At 36.7% G+C, this 27,946-nt stretch overlaps 2 protein-coding genes across 2 annotated transcripts in view; one reads left to right on the forward strand and one right to left on the reverse strand.

The window, feature by feature from the left end:
* Positions 1-7,978: 7,978 nt before the first annotated feature.
* On the reverse strand, positions 7,979-9,431 carry MS3_00003857 (uncharacterized protein). The gene has a single exon (XM_051211720.1). It carries the CDS (start codon positions 9,014-9,016, stop codon positions 8,684-8,686), a length of 333 nt encoding a protein of 110 aa, XP_051073280.1. The 5' UTR covers positions 9,017-9,431; the 3' UTR covers positions 7,979-8,683.
* A 5,033-nt stretch (positions 9,432-14,464) lies between these two features.
* Positions 14,465-27,946, forward strand: part of MTA2_4 (Metastasis-associated protein mta2) — a 32,118-nt gene continuing 18,636 nt past the window's right edge. Inside the window, exons 1-3 of the mRNA XM_012938206.2 lie at positions 14,465-14,641; positions 24,243-24,310; positions 26,471-26,561. Coding sequence (XP_012793660.2) covers positions 14,611-14,641; positions 24,243-24,310; positions 26,471-26,561 — 190 coding nt within the window. The 5' untranslated portion in view covers positions 14,465-14,610. The remainder of the gene's footprint in view (positions 14,642-24,242; positions 24,311-26,470; positions 26,562-27,946) is intronic.

The following is a 27,946-nucleotide window of genomic DNA, read 5'->3' on the forward strand; positions in this document are numbered from 1 at the left end:
AAATAAGCCAAATAATTAGTGATGTAGATGGTATGAGCAGACCGATAGATAAGAATAAAAGGTGAACGGATATCATAATAAGAGGACAGGAATAAGTTAGTCATATATGAAGTTGTTAACGGAAGATAGGTTGCGAGGCAGTTGGTCCAGACGTGAGTACGTGTTTGTCATATCTCCTCTTGAAGCCGTCCACTGAATAGGCTATGGTCACTTCACCTGGAAGAACCTCCCAAACAGAAGCAACTATTAATGAAGAAAATCGGAAGAGTACCCAATTCTTTTCTTTTTGACGTGCAATTTTCTGGAGATCATCTCGTAGAGTGTGATAATGGTGTTCTGATAGGATATTTGTGTTGAGGCGACTTGTCATACTTAGTGTTATGCGTACCACCACCAGATCACCTCTTATTCCTCTTTAGCTCAGTGAACACAATCTGAAGTTTAGGTGTCTACCTTTGTAAGGTTTATCCCTCAGCCCTATCACCAACTTAGTTTCCTATCTCTATACTTCGTTCAAGAGATTTGTGTCTTTTTTTAGAGGTGAGGTTCAATAACTTTGTGAACTTTAAAGTTGGTACTTGAATATGCTTTAAAAAGGGCCAAAACCAATTCTGGGCTGATTGCGTCAAATAATCTTTTCTTAGGGTGAAGGGCTTCATTTCCTTTGGCCGCACGTACAATGCAATTTGAGCTAGTGTCCAACGTCCCTGTAGTTAACTGCCCTAGATCACTCTTTGAGGGCACAGTTGGGAGCGGATTTTCATTGACAATGTAGGTTGTTTGTGTCCCATCGGGCTGAATGTTTATAGCACGATATTTTGACAAACTAAATTTAAACAGGCTCCCACTGTCCATTTACTCATTGTTGAGAGATCTTTCTGGAACTCAAATGGATCTTTTTCGTTTCTTGTAGATCTCCACATCTTGACATCACCAACGTATGCGGCAGTCGGTGAGTTGGTTTTGTCTAGGAGATTATTGATCAAAATAAAAAGAGCTGGACCTAAAATGTTTTTTGTGAGATTCCCTACGTCGAAACTTTCTAGTTCTAGATCAACCTGTATTCACTGGTGTGAAGTAGTCAGTGCTTCAGATAACTTCAGAGCCAGCATAGAGCAGGACAATGGAGACTAAGTGCATTACTGTGTCAAATGCTTCTGAGGAATCAATAAATGTCCTATGAACCGATGACTTTTAGTCTCAGCAATTCGTCCAGCTGTTCCATGCTGTAAGGAGGTTGAATGTACGGGATCTGTTCCTTCTAAACTGCTACTCAGCTTCATGGAGGACGCTGGGTTTTTTCAATTTATCCCTTCATTCGGTCATTCACCAGTCCTTCCATCACTTTGATAGTACTGAAAGTAATCCTTTTGATCTGTAGCAGGCTAGATCTTTCTTATCCCCCATGATGAAGATCAGCGATAGTAGTCAGTTCCCATTCTTTTGGAAGTTGCTGTAACTCTAGTGAAAACTTGAACAGGTCATATATCTATGTACTGAATTGCGTGAACTATTTCAGGATTATAGTTTTGGTGTTGCCACTTCAAAGGGACTTACCGGAGCACAGGGATTTTAGTTCTCTTTTTACTAATCCTGGAGTTACATGAATATTTCACAGGCCATCATCCGACACTGGAGCCGAAGACTGTTTCACACTTGTTGATCCTATTGAACTGAATGGTCTTTTGCAGCAACTAGTGCAACTCTGGTAGGCTTACCATATCTGTAACAGTTTTCTCACGAAAATCAAGTAAAAGTAAGAATGAGTCCCAATTAAAGAATCCCTCATGTACGCAGTAACCAAAAGTTACAATTAGGTCCAGTAAACACAGTCAGTCGAATACGAGTTTCGATCAACAACCAGTTACCAGCCAGCAGGATACAGCCGCTTACAAGCCACACCCCCAAACTTTGCATCAAAACTCTCCTCAAAGACCATCAGTCGTAAATATCTATATTGCTCCCCATTCAGTCCTAAGATAGCCAAAGTCAGCTAACACAAAGCCGCAACCGTTCAGTGATTAAAGTCGAGCCCGACTTAGAATCCAAAGTTACCATCCACATCAGTATGGGACAAACATCAAAAAGTTTTGTCATTTAAAATGATTTGGGAGTATCTGGTTCCTTATTCTCTAATGTCACGTGACCACTGACAAAAATACCTTTAGATCAGGGCGTGTGTAAGTGACTCTAAGGGGCATTTCTGGCCATTTTGAAGGTACGACTTTCCGCCATTTTTTCAAATGTTTGTTTAATTTCTTTAAAGTTTGAAACCGTAATGTTTCTTCTTCTACTTTAAACAAATAAAGATGTTCTAAAGTGTATTTAAAAATTAGCTATAAAATCACTGTTCATGAGTTTGTCTTTCTAAGTGCCACTAAAAATGATGAGTTTGCACACCATAGAGAATAAGAGGCGTAGAGTCAACTTCATAACTATTTACAACAACATGAAGACCGTGGACATCCTTTGGAGTGCTTATATAATTACAGCTCCTACACTCACTATAGTATTCGAATTATCGTATGAACTAGGAATTCCAGGATTAACGCAATTGAATTAAGAAGACACAGGCACAAACGAGTGTATTGTATTTAGAATTCGAAATCGAGCATTCAACAAGTACAAAAGAATCATTAGTTAATTCAAACACCACATCCGCCACAGCTTAAATAGAAGTATAAGTGTTTGTAATCGGTTGTACGTCTTCTTGTTGAGTTCATCCTGAGTCTGTCCGACATTGTATAAGATAAAAACTTTGTAGTATCTAGAAAGTGCTCATTAGTATTGGAATTAACAAACGAAATCGGAACAGACTCACCTGGAATTGTATACAACCAGCATGTCGATTTTGTAATGAAATCAATAATATCTAGAATTCGAACCATAGATTTTTCAACACTATCCTCCCCCACGAAATAATGTTGGATCTTTATATCCCCAAGTTATGAATAATGTGGCTTCATTTAAAACATATTTCTCACATTGTTTAGAGTAAACATTAGAATTGTTTTTGTGATAAGGATAAACAGCAGTTGATATGAAATCATCCGAAATACAATCAAACTCGAGGTCACTTAGTACTCGTGCTTCGCATTGAGCAGGTTTTTCACAAGGATCAAATGCATTATGAGGATAGGTAATATATGACATGACATCAGGATTTGATTCTTCTGAAATATTCTCATGAAATTCATTAGGACTGTCATTGCAGAGCGTAGGATCGTTAGAAAAATCAGCATCTATCCAAACCACATCAGGTTTTCGATTATGATTAGGTTCATTTAACATATTTTCCTCAGAATTGCAAGTAATTTCATTAGAAATATGTGAATCATTAGGAAAAGTCATACCTGGTACAATAGCATGAGAATTCTGATAAATCGGTTGATTAGGAACTGTTGTCTCACAAGAATTCTGGATTTCATTTAACTCTGAACTGCCATATGACTCTGCACTGTCTTTTGAAATCGTTGATAAAGATAAATGATCATCATGAATACTCGACTCAGTAGAATCAGAATTACAGGACTTAATATTAGTTGCAGTAAGATGAACATTAGCACTACAAACTGACTGAACTTGTCCAATATCACGACATTTGAAGCACTTAGAATTACGAAATTTACATGAATTAGAAGAGTGGAACTTGCAACAGGACAAACACTGATCAAACTTGTCCCAATCCTCGTGAACTGCATCCAAACTCAACGAATTGTCTGCATAATCTTGAGTATGCACTGGGTTGGGGTGACGTAGTAATGTAGTGGACTTTTTTATATCCTCATGATTCATTTTACGAAATCTTCCTCCTTTACGACATTCGAAATTTGTATACTGAGCATAGTCTAGCAGTAGATCCTTGAGAGCTGTATAAGAAAGCGAAATGGGCTTTTCCGGCATAGCCAGAGTTCTTAATAAGCTGTATGCTTCTTTTCCAATGAATGTGAAGAAGTGTGCCACAATATTAACATCCTCATCATCTTCCTTGGTCATAGCCCAGATTTCGAACCTTTCAAAGTAATCTTCAAAAGCTTCCGAAGTTGAATGAATATCTAACTTTTCCATTGCAGGCTCCATCGCGATGCCAATATAGTATTCGAATTATCGTATGAACTAGGAATTCCAGGATTAACGCAAGTGAATTAAGAAGACACAGGCACAAACGAATGTATTGTATTTAGAATTCGAAATCGAGCATTCAACAAGTACAAAAGAATCATTAGTTAATTCAAACACCACACTCACCCTTGATCGAATGTTCAAAAGTTAGAAGTGGAGGTTCGCGCAGTGTTCCTTGAACTTCTTACCAGCGGGAAGTCTGAGAATTCCTTACTGGATTGATTGGTTTAGGTAACTTCTATAGAGACTCAGAGTGCCGTCTCACACCACTTTGATGATACTTTCTTAATCCATGTCTTTTTCGAATTCTAGTTTAGTTTTCTGTTGACGAAATCCTGATAAAAATTTATGATTCATGTGGATCATCAGAGCTTTACTGAAACAGTCTTCCGAAAACCTGTGTCTCAATAAATGTAGTCACAACTGAGGCTTGTTCATATAATTACAGACTGGATTTGGGCTTCTTTCTTATAGAGGCTCAACATCTCTAAACAAACTGATAAGGATTTAAGTCTTAGTTTTAGTCGTTCAACATATTGCTAGGATCTAGAGAATGTTTAATGTTTTGGTAAGAAACTGGTCTGTGAAGTTATGTAGTGTGACAAGTGAGACAGGTTCAACCATTCTTATTGCTCTATCGCTTCACATTCTTTTCTATACATTTTTCATAACCATGCTCAGTTAATTTGCAAATTAAGGTAACAGTCAGAACATAGCAATGTATCCTGGGGACTTTAACATACAACTGATGATCTGGAAATGATTTAGAGAGTACTTTCAAATTACTAAGAGAGGAGAGAGAGGTCGTAAATATTGATATGAGATTTAACAAGAGATTTATTCACTGTCTATCGTATGTTTGTCATCATAAAGTATATATCAAATCTAAATAACTGACTGTAAGACGGAATTATCACAGCTAACAAACATGAAACAGAATCGACCTGAGAATGTCGTCAACTAGAATAGCTAACAATTCATCTTAGTACACTCTTATAATTTGCGCCAAATTAGTTTGTTACAGAATTGTTGAAAATATTGTAGTGTGGCGTCGAGTCGAAATTGACTATGAACACCGCTATAGAGAAACACATGCCAAACAAATCCATAAAATCCCCCGGAAGCGAAATATCAGAAGGCAGTCAATGGACCAAATCGAGATATATTCGCTGGCGATCTCGTGGTATCGAAAGGATACCGAGATCGTGCCAGAATACAAACTTGGTTACAGAACGTAACCGAATTCGCGCGAGGTCACAATGAAAGTGAATATAATGGATGTTTTCAGCACAGTTAAACAAAAAGCACATTAAACAGTCACTGGTACAATTGGTTATAATAATGATTGTTTTCATTAAACCAATCGTGTTCTTGTGATAAAAGTGAGTCACTACAATGTCTCACCAGTAGCTTGAAATATTAGTGTTAATCCGGGTTCGTGTGCTGAACATATAGTCGTACAATTTCCTGAGGCTAAGATGTAAAAATGGAATTACGTGGAAATCTCCTTAGCAATGGTTGAAAGCCTAGTACTTTTTTTCATCCTAATAACAGAAAAATTTTCGACAAATAAAGTCAGCACCATACTGAGCCAGCTGAATATTTCACGTGTTTCGAGGAATGGAAATCAATTGGTAGTAATGTGACAGTAATAAAAATCATTACATGTAACGTTATTATTTAGAATCTGTTTCTTCCATATTTCACGGCGATAAAGGGTTAACGTGATGTAAAGAGGAACAAGCCCTATGTAAACTGGATCTACGAAATGATGGATGAGATTATTTTGCAATGATTTCCCCTTTCGTACTCGAACCGCGTTATTCGATTCTTGAAATATATGTCCGTCGTGCAAGCTCTTTGTGTTCTTGGTTATCAGACACTCACTGATCCCGATTTTCGTGCTGTTGTTTTAGATCTCTTCTGCTTCCCAATAAACGCCGATAACACGTACTTACTCGCTTACGCCTGTTACTCCTCGTGAAGAGACATAGGCCACTCACCAGCATTCTCCATCCAACCCTGTCCCAAGCAATCCTCTCCAGCTCCTTTCAGTTGTTATTCATCCTTTTCATATCTGATTCTATTTCCCGACGTAATATGTTCTTTCGCCTTCCACTTCTCCGCTTCCCTTCAGGATTCCAAGTCAAAGCTTGCCTCGTGATGTAGTTTGATGATTTGCGTAATGTATGTCCTATCCATTTCCATCGTCTTTTACTAATTCCTTCTTTAGCTGGAACACGGTTTGTTCTCTCCCACAGAAGACTGTTGCTGGTGGTATCCGGTCAATGGATGTTGAGTATCTTGCGTAGATAACCATTTATAAATTCCTGTACCTTCTTGATGGTGGTTATTGTAGTTTTCCAAGTTTCCGCTTCGTACAGTAGAACTACCTTGACGTTCGTATTGAAGATTCTCACTTTGATATTAGTTGACAGACAGTCGTTTTGAGTTCGATATGTTCTTCGACTGTAGGAATGCGGCCCTTGCTTTGCCAATCCTCGTTTTTACGTCTGCATCTGAACCTCCTTGTTCATCGATGATGCTTCCCAGGTATGTGAAGGATTCTACATCTTCCAGAGTTTCGCCATCAAGAGTGATTGGATTGCTGTTCTCCGTTTTGAATTTGAGGACCTTGGTTTTCCCCTCGTGTATGTTGAAGCCTACCGATGCAGAGACTGTTGCTACACTGGCTGTCTTTATCTGCATTTGTTCGTGTGTATGCGATAGGAGGGCTAGGTCATCTGCGAAGTCCACATCGTCTAATTGGTTCTGAGCTGTCCATTGGATGCCGTGTTTTCCCTCAGATGTCGAGGTCTTCATAATCCAGTCGACCACCAGAAGAGGAAGGGAGAAAGTAGACAGCCTTGTCTGACTCCGGTCCTTACTTGGAATGCGTCTGTCAGCTGTCCTCCATGCGCTACTTTGCACTGTAGTCCGTCGTATGAGTTCCGGATAATGTTGACAATCTTCTCAGGAACTCCGTAGTGTCGAAGAAGTTTCCATAATGTCCTCCTATCTACACGGTCAAATGCCTTTTCATAATCAATGAAGTTGATGTACAGTGACGAGTTCCACTCAATTGATTGTTCGATGATTATCCGTAGTGTCGCAATTTGGTTTGTGCACGACCGATCCTTACGGAATCCAGATTGATGATCTCGAAGTTGGGCGTCTACTGCGTCTTTCATCCTGTTCAGCAACACTCTGTTGAAGACTTTCCCTGGTATTGACAGTAGTGTAATGCCTCTGTAGTTTCCACACTTGCTCGGGTCTCCTTTTTTTGGAATCTTGATGACGTGTTCTTCTTTCCAGTTCATCGGCACTTGTTCCTACTCCCAAATCTTTTTGAATAGAAGGTAAAGTATGTTTTGAGTTACTTCGATGTCTGACTTCAGTACTTCAACTGATATATTGTCAGGTCCTGCTGCTTTCCCACTATTGATTTGTCTGATGGCTAATCTGATTTCTTCCATCGTTGGTGGACTGACATCCATAGCAAGATCTGTGTGTGCTGCTTCGATGTCTGGTGGATTCGTTGGAGCCGGCCTGTTCGAGAGTTCCTCAAAGTACTCTACCAACCTGTTCCGTTGTTCTTGAGTTTCAGTGATTGGCCTGCCTTCTTTGTCTTTGACCGGTCTCTCTGGTTTACTATATTTCCCAGCTAGTTACTTCATTGTATCGTAAAGCTGTTTCATATTTCCTTCTCTTGCAGCTTTTCCCGCCATCGTTGCTAGTTCTTCCACGTATTTCTTCTTGTCGGCTCTAATGCTCTTCTTCACTTGCTCGTTTGCTTCTATGTACTCAGCTTGTGCTTGAACTCTCTCTGCTCGTGTTCGACTGTTGTTAATTGCTGTCTTCTTGTTATTCCTTTCTTTGATCTTGTCTAGTAGTTCTATAGAGATCTATTCCTTATGATGATGCTTCTTGAGGCCCAGAACCTCTTGACACGTTGGAGTTAATGCTTCCTTGATACCTTTCCAGTTGTCCTCCATAGTAGTTTCTTCTTCCTTCAGTAGATTGTGTAAGGCTTGGAACCTGTTGTTGAGAGCTATCTTGAATTCATTGAGTTTGTCAGTATCTCGAAGGAAGTCTGTATTGAACCTTTGTAGTGCTGTTTGTCCAGTTGTCCAGTTCTTCTTTAACTTCAGATTTAAATTGGCCACAACTAGGTGGTGATCTGAAGCTATGTCAACTCCTCTCCTAGTTATCACATCTTCCATTGTCCCTCGGAATTTTTTATTGATGCAAATATGATCTATCTGGTTCTCTGTGGTGTGGTCCGGTGAGATCCATGTAGCTTTGTATATACGTTTGTGTGGAAATATTGTGCCTCCTATGACCAATTTGTAGAATGCACACAGATTTGCAAATCTTTCCCTATTTTCGTTTCTCTCTCCCAGTCAGTCCATTTCGTCCCATGATATCTTCATATCCAGTGTTGTCTATTCCGATTTTGGCGTTTAGATCTCCCATCAGAATGGTGAGGTCCTTTCTTGGGGATTTCTCTATGATTGATTGCAGCCTCTCATAGAATTGATCTTTAATATCGTCGTTGCTATCACTGGTTGGTGCATAACATGGGATGATATTCATTGTGATCCCCTCCTTCTTTGTTTTGAATGATGCTTTGATGATTCTGGATCCGTGAGATTCCCATCCTACAAGTGCATTTCGTGCTACTTTGGACAGCATTAGAGCAACTCCCTGAGTGTGTGGAGTAGTTTCCTCTTCGTGACCGGAGTATAGCAGCATCTCTCCCATATTGAGCCTTTGTTGTCCAGCTAGGGTCCAATGGGTTTCGCTGATTCCCAGTACTGCCAAGTTGTATCTCCTGATTTCCGTTTCTATTTGACTGGTCTTCCCGGTCTCCCACATTGTCCGTACGTTCCATGTACCTATAAAAATTGTTGCTCTAGTTGTTAGAAGGGGAATCAGCCTCATGGCTTCCGAAGGAACTCGGCTTTCACCATGAGGCGTCACAGTTCTTCTAAATGAGGACCTTCTAACTCCCAGGACAGAGTTAAAATGGTTTGAATTATTTTTTCTGGTTAGCGTTATTTTAGCGAGATAGTTTTCTATGGGATGGGGTCTCTAACCCCATGCCAAACCCTTCTCCTTTATGCGGGCTTGCGACCGGCAGTAACTCTAGAAAAGCTACAGGCGGAGTTTCGATAACACATGTTACAGTAAAATGATACGAAATTTTGTCATTATTATGGCTGTGTGTTGACAACCATAAACAAATTGGTTTAGAAGCAATGAAGGATTTCAAACCGAGGAGTTTGTAAGGTCTCAGGAAAATCAATAAAAGTCTGATATTCATATCACCTAGAATAAACTTTACGTGGTAATGTAGACTTTATCTGTCAGTTAGTAAAAACTAGACACTTAATAGAAGGTTTAGAGATTAACTTATTATAAAAAGTATTGCAAATACACGCGTACACAGTATCGACAAGATAACAGAAGACGATGGTTTACATTTGAGGATATAAGGACAAATTGAACATTGGGTAAGTTTAGTTATTTATTCTCTGAAGAAGTGGCTTCTGTTGAGTCACGAAACGTCAGAGAATCTAATTTTCCTACTCATTGGGATGTTACAAATATATTATTTATTTAAAATAACTCCTATGTTTTGAATTCATTCACTTCAAAATACAATACAACCATAATTCGTTATTATTGGTATTTATCTGTTTGAATTCTCTCACTTGGTTAACATCATGATCAGCACTCTTAAACTAAAATCTAATAAACTCCTTGTCAGATCATACTATTAATAAGTAGTTGCTTATAATTTATTTAGATGATGTAGATGAATCTGATATAAATAACATAATGATTACTGAAAACCAGGAAGTAATAAATGGCTGTTCAGTTCTAGTTTTCATTTTTATTAGATTTTCAACCAATATAAAATGATTCATATATATTTAACTTATTAAATCAATATATTCTATTAATATTCAGCGTGTGTAATTTCAAATACTTTACTTTTGACTAGTGATTAACAGTATAACTCTCAATCAGTTGGTCATGAGTTTATTAATTCTAGCCTTAACTAATATATATTATTTTAATATTTAATTCGGTATATATGGCAAACAATTTTGTGACTATTGTGTTGAGTTCAAATTTTCGCTTAATTAACTAGATGTCACAATTAAGACAGTAACGGGTTTGAAATCACATATGTTCAACTCCCATTTTCGATTATCCGACTGTTTTAACCTCATCCCTGTGTTATTACTAATTGTTGTTGATCCCTTTCATTATTAAATGTAAGTGCATCCTATGTGTCTACTGAGTCGTAGGTTCAACTTTTCTGCTGTTCTTTCATCTTTCAGACTCTCATACACTCTGCTCATCACAATTCATCTATTCATCACTTACCTTCAAACTAGACTGAAGCCTACGATAGGCTAAAATAAAACAGCAATCTATACCAATTAATAAAATTATTTTTAAATCCATCAGAGTATAAGTCAGTCACAAATGATATTTTTTTTAAAAACTACCTTGGATTTCTGGTCATATGTGTATTCATGTTTTCAGTTAAAGTTATTAACAAATTTCTCAATCATCATGCTGTGGTATACAGAGATTTGTTTAAAAGTAATCGTTGGAAACTTCTGTGAATTTTTCAAAAATATGGAATAAACATTAACCTATTCAATGTTCATCTTTTCATTGTGAAACGTTTTACTAAATTTTAATTATTTGAATTTTTTTAGTGATTCTTGTTTTCACGTGGGAACTATACCATTTTACAATTTCATATTGTATTTTAGTATTAAAATCTTATCTACAGAATGTTAGAACAGAAATATTATCTAATATTTCATCACATTACCGGAATAGCACATAAGTAAATGAATAAATGTAAAAGAAATAAATTTTACTCTTGATAAATTGATTATTCATGTTTAATTGTTATTTCTAAAACAACAAATATCATCTTATTCAAATAAATCCAATGTAATTGAATAAGTAAAAATGTAATGAAGGATCTTAATTGTGATTAATTTTTGAGTATGTAAATGATTAAATGTGACTTCTAAACATATTCATTTGAATTTCGATACAATGTATAATTGTGCAAAATTTTACATGATCATACAGATACATTAAAACAACTAACCTTATAAGTTCAATTTCAGCGTTTATTACTTTTTTCTTAGAAATCATTCTAGTACAATAAAGATAGTTTTTAATAAAGAATTGATATTTACTTGGAAGTTACTGAAACAAGTGGAATTTCACAAATATTTCATTGTTATTTACAATTGTGGAGACAGCTGGAGGTGAACTCAAGGAAGCTCTAAGAAGCACAGAAAGAGCCGAAGACATTCCATCTAATCATCCTTTGGGAGAATATTCCAGAATCTCGATGTGTAGCTTCCCGACTGGACAAATGCCAAAAGCCACTGAATACGGATTGGATGACTGTAACGATGACTTCGTTTTTACTAAAAACTATGAATACTTGAGTGTTTTGTACTATATTTGACACTGTTTGGAATAAGATTCTTTCCTACTCTTCTGTCTTCGAACTTGCGACTTGGAGGGTTTTAGTGTTCGAGAGCTCAAATTGTACGCAGTATAGCAAAAATCCAAGTCCTAGATATAACAACAACTAAGTGATAATGTTCATTTACCACCTTATATAAAAATAAATTAGCTCTTGAGATAAGTAGGATATTATACCGCAACTCATTCAACCTCATTTTCCAAATTAAATGCAATGGGACAATTACTTGATGTCAATAAAGGTATCTGCTCTAATCACAACGTAGTTGACCACATTAATAACAACATTTCAATAAAAATTGTTTAAGCGTATCTGGATAGAAATCATCAAAAAACACAAAAATATTATTGAACCTGGAATTTATGGAATAAATTAAGATGATGCATATTTACATTATTATTCTATGTTAATTCAAAGTAAAATTTATGATCAATTTCGCATTGGTTGTTTGGATCTACCGATTAATGTTTTGAGCTGCAATTGAACAGTCTCTTATTGGCATATGCGTATGCTTGACAGATTTTATTTTGCTGATCCATAAACAAATATATGAAATGAATATAAATAGTGTTACAATTAAATGAATGTATCTGTAGATATACTGAAGAGATTAAAAGATTTATTCCACTTACCTAAATATCTATTGTTATCTGGTAGAATGAAATTTCAGCGGCATCAGAATAAGATATGTGATAAACTTTTTGAGGCTGTTAGCTGCTAATCAATTTTTTGCAAGGAAACATAAACTTGATGTTAGGTGTTAGCCCAAAAATAATACAACTGGAAGATTTTTAGTCTTAAAAGCCAATTAGATTGGTCAAAAAATATTCCCTTAATTGATTAAATTTTCTTGTACCATTTAGAGATATTACGATTTGAACCAAATATTAGTTTAAATTGGTATGAACTTATTTATTCATATCTTTAGGTTCGATTATTTCGAAAACATGACATAACCTACATGATAAATCAAAATTAATTCATTATTTTATTAATCAAAGAAGCTTGGACCTTATTTCAAAGCAGCATTTATTTTATAAACGAAAGTTGTGTAGTCAATCTTTTCAAATCAAAATTGTCGTTATTCGGTGACGGTACTTATATCACTGAGAGTTGAAATATGAAATTGAAATAGTAATAGAAATTTCGAATTATCATTTGAAAATTTTCAACATAGTTTTTAAAAATTCTTTAAATATTTTATTTTTGTATTATTCATAGTAGAATTGCAGTATTAACGATCCGTTCATAGCGGTACTACGAAAAAAAAACTTATCAATAAAATGTAGCTACTCATGAGTAGCTAAACTAAGAGAGACAATGAATGCTGCTTGTCGTTACTGGGTTAAGAGTATGGTATCCATAGTAGTACTAATCTCTAGATTATTCACCTGATCTTCGTTTATTAATTACTTACATCCAAATAAAATACGCGATAATTCCATGTTCTCTGTAACAAACAAATAGAAAGTCGGATAGTTAATAATAGAAACTTAGTCAAGGTTATGTATCACTTGCTGATATTACTATTCATGTGAAAAGATTTAAATTTAGGGATGAATAAAGTTTTCATGCTTTCAATTAGCTAATATATTTTTATGAATAGATTCATTCTCCCTCTAGTCTGTACTTGAAATTGTAGACATAGTGTGACGTAAACATTATATCTTTAATATCAAACGGAATTAGCGATGTCTAATACTGAGTTGTTCGGTGTTAAACATAGGATGCTTTTTAAATCTCTCTGGTCATTGGTATTTTTCCGACCACCGATAAAGGAAACTGTTAATATATTGTCTAGAATACTGGTTTAATGTATAGACATGAATAGAACAGTTTGCCCGTCTACATTGTATTGTTTTCTTCACAATATAAGTAGTATATCAAATGAGTAGTGAGTAGTATGTGGAACTGTGTACCCTGAAGCTATCGGAAAGCAAACATTACTTTCGGTTACCTTGTACTGCGAACAAGAAAACCGAATAGTCTTATTACTAGATGCATGAATGAAGTTAAACGAAAACAATATTAGGAGCCTGAAACAAATAATATTTCTGGTCGAAAATATTCATTGAGATTTATAATCTAACATGAAAGAATACTAAAGACAATAAACTATCTTACGCAATATACTTCAGAGCTTCATCTAACTGCATAATATGAGTGTAAGGTACGAATGAGCCGTATACAATTGATGACAGGACAAGGTCGTTTATGCCTATGAGAATGAATCCTATATAGTCCACCACCTTAAAAAGACGTAAGTTCAGTTTAGCAACAAAAATTAATCAGTACGACAATGATAGAAATCAAGTTATTTTTCCTAATCGGCCTCCATACACACATTTTTTCACTAAATAAGTCATAAGAGCTTTTGTTTTGAATAAAATCTCATCAACACCTTAAAAATATTAAAATCGAATATGATAATCAAGCAGATCAGAATTTTTACTTCAAAACGATATCCATTTTGATACCCTTTCAAAAATGAATCATACCTTAATATTTTGGATCCGAAAATATCATTGAGGTTACTTGGCTTGCATCTAAAACAACAATCATTCATCTACGTAGAATTTCCTCAGAAAAAACCGAAGTTCCAGTTGATGTTAAGTCTAGAACGGGTTGTTAATTCATAAAACGATGCTTGCCTGAGAATTGGGCACAATTAACGCACCTAAATTCAAAAACAAACGTACACACCGACCCCTCCAAAAAGCTCAATAGACTTAGTGACAGACGCGCATATACGTACGCACGACACACATACATCCGCACACGCACGTGCATACGCACAGCTCTCACACAGACGCGGATTAGGGATCAACTGTTCGTTCGCGCACTGGATTATCAACTTTTGAATCTGGCATCCCTCTGAATTCCACGGTTTATTCGAATCCTTCGCGGAGTACTTGTAAATAGCTGTCATTTACACGACTGACGGAATCCCAATGGCATCCAATAATATGTACAGAGTCGGGGGTAAGTCCAGTTGATATATACGATAATTGTTCAAGATGGCCGACTACTATAAAGATTTTGAAAGTTTAGATAACTTTCTGACTAAGTTTACAGTTCTTGAGCAACGACTTGGAACGCACATTGTGTTGTCATTGTACACAAATCCATGTATTTAAACCAACGAATCAGGTTGTATGGCGTCTTGTCTTTACCACGGCTAAGTACCTCTACATGAGCCTCCAAAAATATCCCTTCGCTGAACTTGTACAGCTCTAACGTTTCTCCCATGACTACTCTTTTTTACTTCTACTGGTGTATTTTAAGCAGCTTACATCTAGAATGGTATATTTAAAGGCTTTTCCAGCCACGTCAGCAGTTGTACATTGTGGAGGCTCATGTAGCGAAAAAATATGCAGTACATTACTGAATACATGAAATACTCGTAAAAAACAACATATCTAGTCTGTCCTAATGAAATAGCTCGGCAGTTTCTATAAAGTGATCTCAAAACGATCAAATAAAGCACACTGTACTACTGAAGCAACGTTTAATAATATAGCAGACGAAGGAAACAATTCATTCATTAAATAGTGTTAAATACTTCCGTACATTTTTTTCCAGCTTTTGAATTTCCATATGCCTTAGATGTTTTCAGTGAAGCGTGTTTTTTCTCGAAATCTAACTGACCAAGTTGACTGATCTGTTTGGTACAAATATCACATCAAGATCTCTAAAAATGAAAGGCAAGGTGGCATAACACCGCTTTATTTCTGATGTTCATGTGGATACGGTTATATATCTTCATTGGCAATAATTATGTCACACATCGGTTAGTCAGGATACTGAGATCGGCTTTGAGGACTCATTATTTCCTACTTCTCGTTATATTTTTACGTCTTCAGTACAAAGTGGCTCAATAATGAGGTCAGCAAAAACTCGCTGTGTACCGTCTCCGAATATAAGGCTTTATAACTGATTCTTACTATGTACCCGGCCAACAAAGAATCCGTGATCCATTTGAGCCGATTGCTAGCTATTTCAAATGTATCCAATTTTGGTTAAAGCTTGGTGGATGGGACCTTATTTCAAGGCCTTTCCAAGATCATAGATTATACTAATGGGTTTCTCATTTTCTACAGACTTTGTCCAGATCTCTTACTATGAATATGCATTTAAGAAAATACTGTAACTCCTTGCTCTCATTACATGCGGGATAAAATAAATTCACCCTCCAATAATGTAGGTGATTTCTTGGTACTTTTTATAGATCCCTAGATTGTTTGATTTCAACATGTACATTGTGGGCTTCGAAATGCGCTTGTGAATTACACATTGCTGCTTCATATTTATTTTAAACCGACTGAATACTGGGTTTTCCCGTATGCCTCTTAGATGGCAGTCAGTTGTTGATAATTTTATACAATGCTTTAGTGAGTCTAGGTATAGTTATCTTTGGATTCTTTGTTTGGAAACCTCAAAGAAGGAAAACTGTTGATAAATTGGTTTATGTTGACCTTTGCAGTAAACATCTCTTTAAGGATTTAATTCCTGCTAGAAGGAATGCATTCGTCGTTGGTATATATACTATATATTTTGGGGGAATTTATGGTGATTAATCAGTTGGTGAGAGAACAGGACCTTTGATCTTCAAGCCATTTTTTATGCGTTCTGTAATAACCAATCCTTGAGCAAACAAAATCACGGCAAACAATAGTTTCTGAACCATTACTTGTCCTTTAGATTTTCTAAAGAGGTCCGGCTTTTTTGCAGCATGGATTGGTTACTTAAATGTCAGTTGGATATGATATTTTAGCCATACCCTTGTAGTAGTAGTTCTAAGAAACAACCAGAGTACTCGAAACCCTTTTATAGAAACCACATTACGATACACTGCCGTTTTAAGCGTGCTTACAATGCACTCTTTAAAATTCACTTTCATGACTGTTCTGCGTCAATCATTAATTCAACTTTCTATCGAGAGTAGAACAATGAGGACCGTTAGCCACGTCGCATATCTTGGAATTCTGATTAGCCGTGTTTGATGTCTGAAAAAATCTCGATACAAGTTTTGAGGGTCTCCCTGACTCCCGACAAATTGCGTCACATGGCTCAGGAAAGGGGTTCGTCTATCAACTGAAGGGCAAGTATACTGTTCATTATAGCCCTGTAATACTCTATGTCTGTGATACGTGGTCTATGAAGGTAGGAGATATGTATAGCCTGCACGTCTTTGACCACAGGCAGTATTAATGTATCACTAACCGACCTTCTTAGCAATGTTGAGATTAATCATAAGGCAAAAGGTGAAAACTTTTCGACTTCGATTATGCCGATGATATTGTATTACTGTACGATGATACCAAGTTATGCAATCCACATTTAATCAATTGTCAGTCAATGTCCGTAGGTATGGCATGTGATTTACACCTTCCAAGTGCAATGAGGTATGGCAACTTGGACCGATGCATATATGTGCTTGGTCCTGCGTTGTAACTGACTGACTCCAAGTGCAAAGTACATGGTATCGTGGCCATGTCAAACATTGACCACCTATTTGCTTTTCCCAACCGGTCCCACCGCCGGCAAACAATGCGATGTGGAATTCACTAGGAAGGCATTCTTACTACATGTCCAAACCACTGAAGTCGATGTCTCAAGACAGTGACACCAAGTGAATCATCGTCACTGTGCTGAACACACGATCCCGAACCCCTGCGTTACTGATATGGAGTTGCCACTGAATATCAGCAATCCTTCAGCGACAATGATGATCAAGCACAAAGAGTCGTCTAACATCTTCAACCTCGAATAGACCAGGTCTCACAAGTATGGAGAAAAACTGCTCTCACCAACGGGTTGTAGATCCGACCTTTTACAGCCAGACTAACATCACGAAGGCCCCAAAGATGACCCAGATTGGCATAAGCCTCTCTAGCTTTCAATATACGTGACTTGATCTAATTACTCACGCCACCATCAGCACTTATGCAAATACACGAACTTCTCGATTACTTCTATCTGCTCACAACCCATGGTAAGTGCAGAATCAGATTGTTAGTCCTGTAGAAGTACTTTGCACTTGGAAGGTGCAAATCACATGTCATACCTACGGACACTGATTGACAACTGATTAAATGTGGATTGCATAACTTGGTATCATCACACAATATCACCGGCACAACCGAGGTTGAAATGTCTTTCTTCGGGTAGCAGACCCACACTATCATTACGTACATGCATCAGAGCTGTTTTCAGAACGACTGTTAACGGGGATCCACTCTAACAGTGCTTGTTCCGCCCTCATGCTTAGTGCTATGCCTACTCCTGCCAGTCCACGAGAGCTGGCCGTCGGGTCACCAGATACACGGAACGTGTATCTCGTTGGCTCTCCGTTTTGTCGAGGTGAGGTCAAGTGAATGACCACACTGGGATCCTGTATGTGTGTTTCAGAGACACAGAATACATCAATGGTACGAGATTCTAGGGTTCTAGCCAAGGAAGCTTGTTGACCGATTTGACATAGGGTGCGTACGTTGAAGGCTCCAATGTGTAGTGTGGAGCGAGGTTTCAGTAGACCTGGGACAGAGTTTTGAGCACTAGAATCGTTGGCTATGGTGACATTTGAGGAGGAAGCCGAAAAAGGAAGTTTAGAGGTGAAAGTCGATGTAGGAGGAATAATAGAAAGTGAAGACGGAGGTTGATTATGAATACAGTGGTCTTGAGTGCTGTTAGAGGTATGAGGGCGGTTATCACTTCCCGGTTGCCCACACCGTGAAAGGGTTGTTCTGGAGGTACCTGAGAAGGAAATTGGATTAGAGGTGGTCTTAGTGACCTGGGAGCGTGACTGCAGTGCCCAAGGGACAACTGCTTGAGGTCGGTCACACACGACCTTTTTATCGGTAATTTTTGTGTTAGCTCCGTACTTGTTGAGACCTTACCGCCGGAGACGGATATCCGTGGGATAAGGCGAGGTGTGCATTTTTAGGGTCGAGCTTTTCTAACCCCACCCCTCCTTGTGGGAAGGCAGCATCGCTGTCACGCTGGTTGTCTGAGGGAAACACCTTACTGCTGTCACACCTCTGTACAGTCAGCAGTACGACTTCGCCTTCGGACCTTGGGTTTGTTGCTTTTAGTCTTACCGCCCATCAACCGACCTATCTGACATGGTAGGACCTTGAGGAACAGTTGTTCCAGCCAGTATAGCTCGGTTGCTTCATCACGATGGGCAAGCCCGACCACCACGTCAAGGTAGCAACAACGGTCGGGCTGTTTTCAGAAGAGTTATGGTGAGATCGGGCAACCTTGCCTAACACCATTGCGTGAATGGTACAGTGGAGAGAGGTGGTAATGTGTCTCCACTGTCTCAGGTGTTTATATATAGGACTTTCAAGATGTGAATAAACTTCTCAGTCACACCCTTCTTCAGTAGATAATCTCAGAGAACAGTCCTGTCCAAAGAATCGAAAGCGACCCTAATGTCAAGAAACACTACGATTGTTGTCCTTTAATAAGTATGACGGTGTTCTAACATTTGACGGAGGGTGAATATATGATCAGTGGATCCTGGACCAGAGCGAAAACCAGCCTGCTCCTCGCGAATCAATCTCTTTCTCTAATTTTGAACAATCTACGAAGTATGATAGAAGCCGATAGTTTGGACGCGATCGGAAGTAGACTTACTCCTCGATAGTTGTTGCGGAATCGAAGTGAACCGTTTTGAAGATAGGGGAATTTATAGACTCATTCCACGATGTCGGAACATTCTCTAATTGACAAACCTTTGCAAGTAACTCAGTCAGTTCCTTACTCAGAAAGTCTCCATCTTTAAAAAGGGTCAGAGGTAAGTCATCTGGGCCTGGTGATTTGTGACGCTTCAAGAGTTGGATTCCCTTGCGGACTTCTACCTCGGGTAGGTCAGTCGCCACGGGCCATAGAGGATAGGACAGTCTAATCGATATTGCCGGGGCAGCAGGCCAGTCGAACTGTTCCTCGGAAAGCTGCACACTGCCCTAGACGTCGGTTGATGTTATTGATTGGCATCCGGTCATCTGCATAGATTGTTTTACTCACTTCAGACTTGTCGCTGCCAATCACTCGGATGATTTAAAAGAGCTTTCGGCAATTACTGAATGCAGCTGCTGCTTCCAACTCGTTAGCACGCTCCGACCACCAAGCCTCTTGGTCCTTACGCAGGCTTTAGCCAGTTTTATTACGTAACAGTCGTCGTTTGTGGTCTAACGCACGGTCACCCATAGTAGTTCAATGGGCTTCAATAGGTTGAAAGGAGCCTGAAAAAACAGTGCCTTATAAGGGGGACGTTTCGCGAACTTGCAAGCGACTCTACTCGCTGTTTTCATGGCGTCATGCAACTGCAGCCAATGCACATCTATACTCGGCTGGTAGCTAGCTAGGAGTGGCAGTCTCGTACACAACCACACTAGCAGTGGCTGATCGCGATGTGATCAATCTGAGCCCAAGTTTGAGATGCAGAAGGAGGACGCCAGGTAGCACATCGGCGATGACTGCCAGCAGTTAGTGCTATCCAGAAACACCGATTCCTTAGCACTGTTATGGAGTTTCCTAATCTAACAGCACATAACCGACTGTTAATGGGGATCCAACTGAACAGTGCTGCCTTAGCTCTAGCGCTTAGTGTGACACCAACTCTAGCAAAACCAGACGAAGATGTCTTAGGGTTCCCGGATAGACTCACGCGAAACAAGCTTTCCGAAGCGAAAGATGGAGAGAACATGTAATACTTCACTGTAGCCTTGAATACAGGTCTCGGATAGACAACAGACATCTATGTTGAGACTTTTTAAAGACATAACCAACCCTATCTGTTGTTGGATCTGCATTAGTGTGCAAACGTTGAAGGAGTCCAGTTTGAATGGATATGTGGTTTCAGAAAGACTTTCATTATTCGTATTCAGTAGTGGAATTCAACTCTCGACCAGTCAGTGACTTGAGATCGTTTAAATGAAACACAGTCTCGACCATAGACAAGCTGCTGTATAAGTTGAAAAACAAAATACACAGAATGAGAATAAAGGGAAATATATAAGTGACGTAGCATGAAAGATATAAAAATGAATGTTATCAAATGATTGTGAATATGATTTGTCTGTATGGGCGTTGAAGCAAGAGTAGTTTCTCCAGTAGTAATTAGTTGATTTGCATGTGAGATAGGATATTTCTGGGGTACCCAAACCGAAGCAGGTGGTTTTCTTCGGGAGCCACTCCCCGAGCCTTTAGTCTAGACGTCTAATCCACAAAACAATAGAGAAACGTTATGAGATTTAGTCATATGGTAGCCGATAGGTCCATACATTTGTTCCCTCAGGATCCTGGAGCCAATGTGCACCATTAGTTTGAAATCGGAATTTTCCAACTCCCCTAGATGGATCTTCGGTACCCACCAACCCGGTTAAGGTGCCGAACATTCGCTTTTCATCCTCTAGATTCCGTAAACAACACCTCAACCGCGAGAAGGCAGCGGTAGTGTAGTGAAGTCAGCAAAAATACTCTGTTAAGTTTAATTTGAATTTCTACGTAACATATTAGTATTTCTCTGGTAGTGTCTATATACGCGTAGCCATGTACGATCATTTTGAGAAGGAGAGCAGACTCTCTCCACCTTCGACCGTACTAGGGCATTTGAAGGCATTATCTTATTGTCCTATGGATAAGAATGAATTCTAAGTGTTCCAATGCTCTGAATTAAGCTCTGAAGACCGTAATTGGTGTCATTTCTTTTACATTACTGTTCTCTGTACTCTTAATCATATGGAATGTTTTCAAATAAGATATTAATTCTCTAAGAAATTCTCCAAGAAATTTTCTTGTCACTGAATCTATAGAAAACATATTACAAGTATCTGTATTCTGTTACTTATGCTCACACTTAAGGTTGTGTATTTAAAGGTCTCTAAATACGAGCCATTGTGAAATTACATTTTATTAAATTATGGGATACGTGTCTTTACTTCATTATGACATTGAAAATCTAGCCAAACGACGAGCTAGGTGCCCATTATTTTCTGATGATATCCTGTTACCCTAGACCAGTTGACTTATTTTCAAGATGATTATAACAGTATTTTACGTTGGGTTTTTATTTTACATCCGTAATTGTGTAATAAGAGTAAGGTCGATTATCCCACATTTGTATACTTGTATATTGGCATCTCCTAATAATCAGTCGAACAATATATATTCTCATGCAGTTGTAATCACTTATTGATTGTGAATGCCAATAAGCAAGACAATCGGGATTTATGGCTTTATTAATGTTGCATCCAACAATCTAGCATTAAAAATCACTTACTGATTTCAAAATATATGAAGACCAGTCGTAACAAACAAATAGCCTGGCATAGATTTGTGTTAAACCGCATTGTCATACTACGTCTGCACAACTAGTTAGAAATAACAAATGACATAAATAAAATCATAGTACTAGTAGTATCAACCATAGTAAAAACTATGCGTAATTGTCGTACTTGATAAATGTTGATTTAAAACCTGGGTATAATTTTGATTGTCATTAGAATAAATATTTTTGATACGAATGGATGTATATGTCTCCAACGATTTTATCATCAATAGCATGGCTCAGAATCGATCACAATGGCGTCGGTGTATACACTCTCTATGTTCCCTTAAACCGTGAGATTAAAATTACTTTATACGTTTATTTCTGCAAAATAATTCTTTCTTACTGTACTATATCCTTATACACAATCTTTCTTTTATATATTACAACCATTGAAGTGACTACTATGAATCTGGTGTTCATCTTGTTGTGCTAATGAGGTGTGGCAACTTGGACCGATGCATATATGTGCCTGGTCCTACGTTGTAGCTGACTGACTGACTATCATCAGTAATAGCAACAAGCAGCACTAACACGGACTGAAAGGACTTTCTAAATTTCAGGCGTTATTGTTTTCTTATCATCTTATTACGCATATTTTTCTACATTTACAAGGAAATAATTTCATATCATAGCCTGTTCTTATCTTTTAGTCAATCACCTTCAGAGATATTGCAACTTGGTTTTCTATTTATATCGTTACATATATTCACAAATTGTCATATCATTTTCATTCTTGACTGATACAAAAGCGAACTAACTAATCAATTAATTTCGACACTCGACCTTGCAAATAAATTCCTCCATCTTTTTATTGGAAAAAATCAATTTGTTCGTAGAACTTTCACATATGTATTGATTCTACCTGCTATCATATTTATATATAATTGTCAATATGGTCATGCACTTAAATCAATATACAATCTAATGTTCAGTTTGTAAAGTATACAAGAATCCATTGGTGGCTTATATTGAGTAGATTTCGTATATTTTGGCATCAGATTCCTACTCCTATTTTAAAACGTTTATATTAAGAAAAGACCAAAAGTTTTTCTGTATAATATCTACACGATGTAGTCGGATGTGAATTTGTGTTATCGAAAAAAGGAAGGGGCGTTGTTTATTTCCACTTTTTCTCAGAATAACAACCAATCTATAAAAGTCACGCTATTTTTTAATTATTAGTTTGCAGCATTACATGTTTCCGGACTCTATCTTATGTTTCGCTTATCAAGATAGATTTAAAGAATGTTCCAAAGCTTTCAATTGTATTTTAGCAATATCTTATATGACTTAGCATCAGTAAAAATTATGTATTATGGAGTATGTTACTGGGGTTGTTTTAAACACTGGCAGCGCGTTTCTTACGTTTAGTCGTTAATGTTTGATGTGGTTATTTTCAGTATGCCATTATCGATAAACGAGCCACCAATTTGATATGTTACAACCAGGCCTTAACTCTTACTTCAGTCTGTTTTGTTCATGAGTGTGTTCCACTTTAACAATACCTACGCAAAGAGATTATCATACGTTGTGATATTGGTTGGGTAATTCCGTTTCGTAGTATTTTGTCTAAGCATTTCTATGCAGAAAACTGGTATTCTATGTTTTTCATTTAATAGTAAATTTGGACTATTAGAGCTATAACTTATATAACGTAGACACTTGGCTCTCAGAAATTAGGCCATCTTATTTCACATATTTCGATTTGAACACCCGAATGAATATCATCAGCCTTCATTCATTGAATGTGTTCCACTATAAAATTTTACTTGCAAAATCAGTTATGTCTGCCTAAGAGTTTGAAAAAGAAACTATCATACTTTGGTTGGAGTGGAAGATTTGGTCAAGTGTGGAATCACTAAAATGTAGTCAAAATTATAATCTTAGCCTACTCTATTATTTCTTTTTACAAACTCTTAACAATCTGAATTTGTTAATGACTATTAAAATGAACTGATAATGTATGTGAGAGTTAACTTCAGTAAATAGCCATTCAAAACTTGTAGTATCGTAAGTTTGAGCACTTGTTTTTTTTGTGGTTACCTAATTTTCTGGATAGCTAGATATTGTTATTACAAGCACTCATACAATACTCGATTAACATGTAATGGATGGCATCAACATGTTAATTATTCGTTGTATCAGATTACTCAAGAAAGCTTGGATAATAAATAAAATTAACTATGGGGTTATAATTAATATATTTTCTTTCTCTGATCATTGATAATTACTTTTTTGTTGTAGATTTCGTTTATTTTGAATCATCAGCCACTGCTCCATATCAAATCCGTCGAATAGATGAACTTAATAAAGTAAGCACAATGTATCTATCAATTAACTGTTTTTGAGTTATACTATAAAACATTACCATTAAGAATAGAAGATATTCGTAGGCTACTAGTTTTCAGTCACGGGTGTCTTCGAAGCATAGTTCATGTATTTTGGGACCACTGAATGACAAATGTTGGGGTTAGGTGTAGGATACTTGGTAAGAATAGTTAATCGTTCGACAAGGCAGGTAGTAAACCTTTATTAACTGAAGTGGTTAGAACATATGTTATTTGTGATAAAGTCTTTATTCTCTATATGTTTGTTAGTTATCATACGTGTTGCAGACCAACAATCGTCGTGTTTCTCAACGGAGATTCTATGATTAATTGCGTGATGACATATAGGATACAAAAGACTGGTAATAACTGAGCTGTTAGCGTTCATAAGTTCAATACTTGGCTCAACCACAACATAATTTTGAAAGATTAGTAAAAATCTGTTTTTGCAGTGACGCTTCGTAGCAAACCGTTGGAAATTTCGCTAGTTTCTGTAATTTGCATTTGTAACATCCATCAACCAATGGAATTTTTAGTGTTCAGTTTGTATATTACCCTGCTCTACTTATATGTAACTTTGCCTCTTAGCTGACACCGTTCAGTGATTATAATATATATATATAATACATCTAATTTCTTGTTAAATAAACAACATATCCATATCTGTCTGTAAAGACCGTAGTTATGCATTTAATGAATTGATTCTAACGGGGTAGTGAGTCTTCATCAACTGATGTAGTCTGGACGTGTGTTATGTATCTTCAACCACCGTCTACCTCGACGAGCGATATTATCTGGTGTTGGAGTAGGCTGGAGATAAGCTAGTGGCGGCCAAACCAAAACATAACATCAGTTCATGAAGTCGTTGACAATTGGACTAAGCCACATTAATTGGTGTAGATTACTTGATTGGGGTCCACGAGATTATCGTGACCAACTGTTAGAGAATTTGAGTGACATAACTCAGAATAGTTCGCCATTGCTCAGGTAAATTCACTGTGTCTTCCCTTGGAACCTGAGTCTCAAAATCTCTTCATACTTTTTCATTTCTTTTCCACACCTATTATTTTCTAATACTACTGATACCATTATTACTTCCACTACTCTGTGATTTGTCATGATAATTTTATCTCACTTTGATTATGGGTAGGTACTTAAATCGATGCATGTATGAGTCAGATTCTACGTTACATGTGACTGACTTATTTAGATTATTTCCATAGATAATTTCTTTGTACATTATGACAATATAATGTAATTAAGACATTCATCATCGTTTCATTAGAATGTGAAGAGTTCTTTAGTTCATTTAATTGTTGTTGCCTTTTACTTTTAATGTATCTAGTGTATTTCTGTCGAAAGTCTATTGAAATAGCAAATTACTTTGGCATAATTCGTTATTTGTGATATTCAAGTTCGCAACAAATCAAAAGTATTCAAAATCAGAATATAGTGAAACTTCAGATCATTTAGGTAGTATCCGTCACTAACTTATTAATGGGACTCATTGGTATCTGATGAATAACTTACACCTCTGGTTTTATTAGAACACATTTTTTGATTATATTATGACAATACAAATGATACATAATACCCTGGAAAGCCTCATTAATACTGAAATACTTTCTGTTCAAATATTTCATCAAAACTGGAACCCATTGTAGTTTCTTGCTACTGGCTTAGTGATCAAAATCGGTTATATTTCGTGTTAGACAAATTCTGCATTTATGTGTTGATATACACATTTTCGATTAGCTAACTAATTATTTTTTTTCATTCATGTCCTTATTCTTATTGTTGCTAGTGTCCCACCTTTTACATCCGCAACCTACTTATTGATCGCTTTTTTCTTGCTTTTATTGATGGTCAAGTTACTCGTTATTTTTCAGGTCTATTGATTTTTTTATTGATTGTAAATTTCTTGTTATACATATTTAATCTCCGGTACTATACAGATATATATCATTTACTACAAGGTTTTATCTTTCTATTACTGACGCAATATGTATTTTAGAATTACAGTTTGAGTTTCATCATTTTCTAAAGTGTAAAATCGCGAAAATTTACAACTAATTAATTGGACTACCTTACAATTTAGCTACGTCATTAAACGATAGTGTCACTTCTTTTCTTTTAAATCTGTAGACTCCTACTGGTGCTGTTGAAGCTAAAGTTGCCTGTTACTACCGTAGACGTGATGTATCCAGTGCTTTGATTAACCAGGCAGAGAAATATTGTAGGTTCTCATTGAATTTGTCGTGTATATATATATATATATATATATATATATATATATATATATATATATATATATATATATATAGAGAGAGAGAGAGAGAGAGAGAGATTGGATTGATTATTCTATATAACACGCTATTCTGTTTTCATGTTCTTTTAAAACCGATAATTTACTGTTTGTGTTCGGTATTTAATGCTAAAAACTATACACCGTCAACGACTATATGTCAGTATAGAATAGAGTAAATAGTTATGGTTAATATTCAATGTGAAAATACAGTTATATTCTACTTTAAAGAAGGTTTACACTAACATTTTAAAATCGTTTCATATTCTTACTCACTTGCAAGTGTAGTATAAACGCCTAAATGGTGGTAAACGCTAATAGTTATATTTGTACTTTATTGTATTGGCAAGGTAATTTGATTGAAGCTCTTACCTTCTTTATTATTTGAAAATACCTACTGTACGATTCACAAGTAATCAATCCTTTTGATACTATATTCTTACAAGTCAATGACCATTAATGATTACTTTGTTATATATAATAATGACTTTTGAATGTAGAGATAAAGAAATAAAGTGAAAACAAATACAAAAATGGACATGTATATAGATTTCTCCTTGTTAGTATGACTGTTTAATTGAATTCTAATGATCAATTTTCTTCTGTACAACAAAAGAAATCAAGCATTAGATTTATCTATACTGTTTTGCAGACAAAGTGATTTATGTGCAATTCGCTTCATGGAATGAAAGTCTTATTGAGATTTGAATCAAAGTACCCTTTTGTTGTGCATATGGTTGACCTGCATTTCTTACTAACCGGTTGATTGTCTGTTTGCTGATATATGTTAGATTGCTTTTAGTTTATATTTAGATGGAAGAAATTTCTTTGAATATTTTACACAGTCGTTATTCACAGTAGTACTTTGATTTCAAGCACTGTAAAGTTTTAAACTACACTATCTTAATTGGTTATTGTTAGCACCAAACGATGTCATATTCTTTCCATTCGAACCCACTGGACTTCTCTTAAATTAAAATTGATAAATCACAATGGCTGCGCGCATATGCACTAAATTGGGTGACGCCATGTTGGTTACCCAAGTCAACCATCTTGGTTTTTTAGTCTTAAGGTCATGTCTGTATATTTACTTAACACTGGTCCATCCTGTTGTTTGTTTGTCTGTTCGATTTTACTACTTGTCTATATGTGACGACCATACATGTGTATACTATAATTGTATGTCTGTTGATATGTCTTGTTTACTGCCTCATATATATCTTGTTCTCATTCCTTTGGGCACATATCCGATAAAAATTTACAGGGAGGTAATCTTTAATTAACGTAATTCTATTATTTTGTACCATGCATAAACC

The sequence above is a fragment of the Schistosoma haematobium genome, chromosome 1 (assembly GCF_000699445.3).
Source record: "Schistosoma haematobium chromosome 1, whole genome shotgun sequence".
Classification (NCBI taxonomy): Eukaryota; Metazoa; Platyhelminthes; class Trematoda; order Strigeidida; family Schistosomatidae; genus Schistosoma; species Schistosoma haematobium.

Coding starts and splice junctions, on each gene's coding strand:
- MS3_00003857 (XM_051211720.1), bottom strand. CDS start 9,016: ATGGAACGTACGGACAATGTGGGAGACCGGGAAGACCAGTCAAATAGA.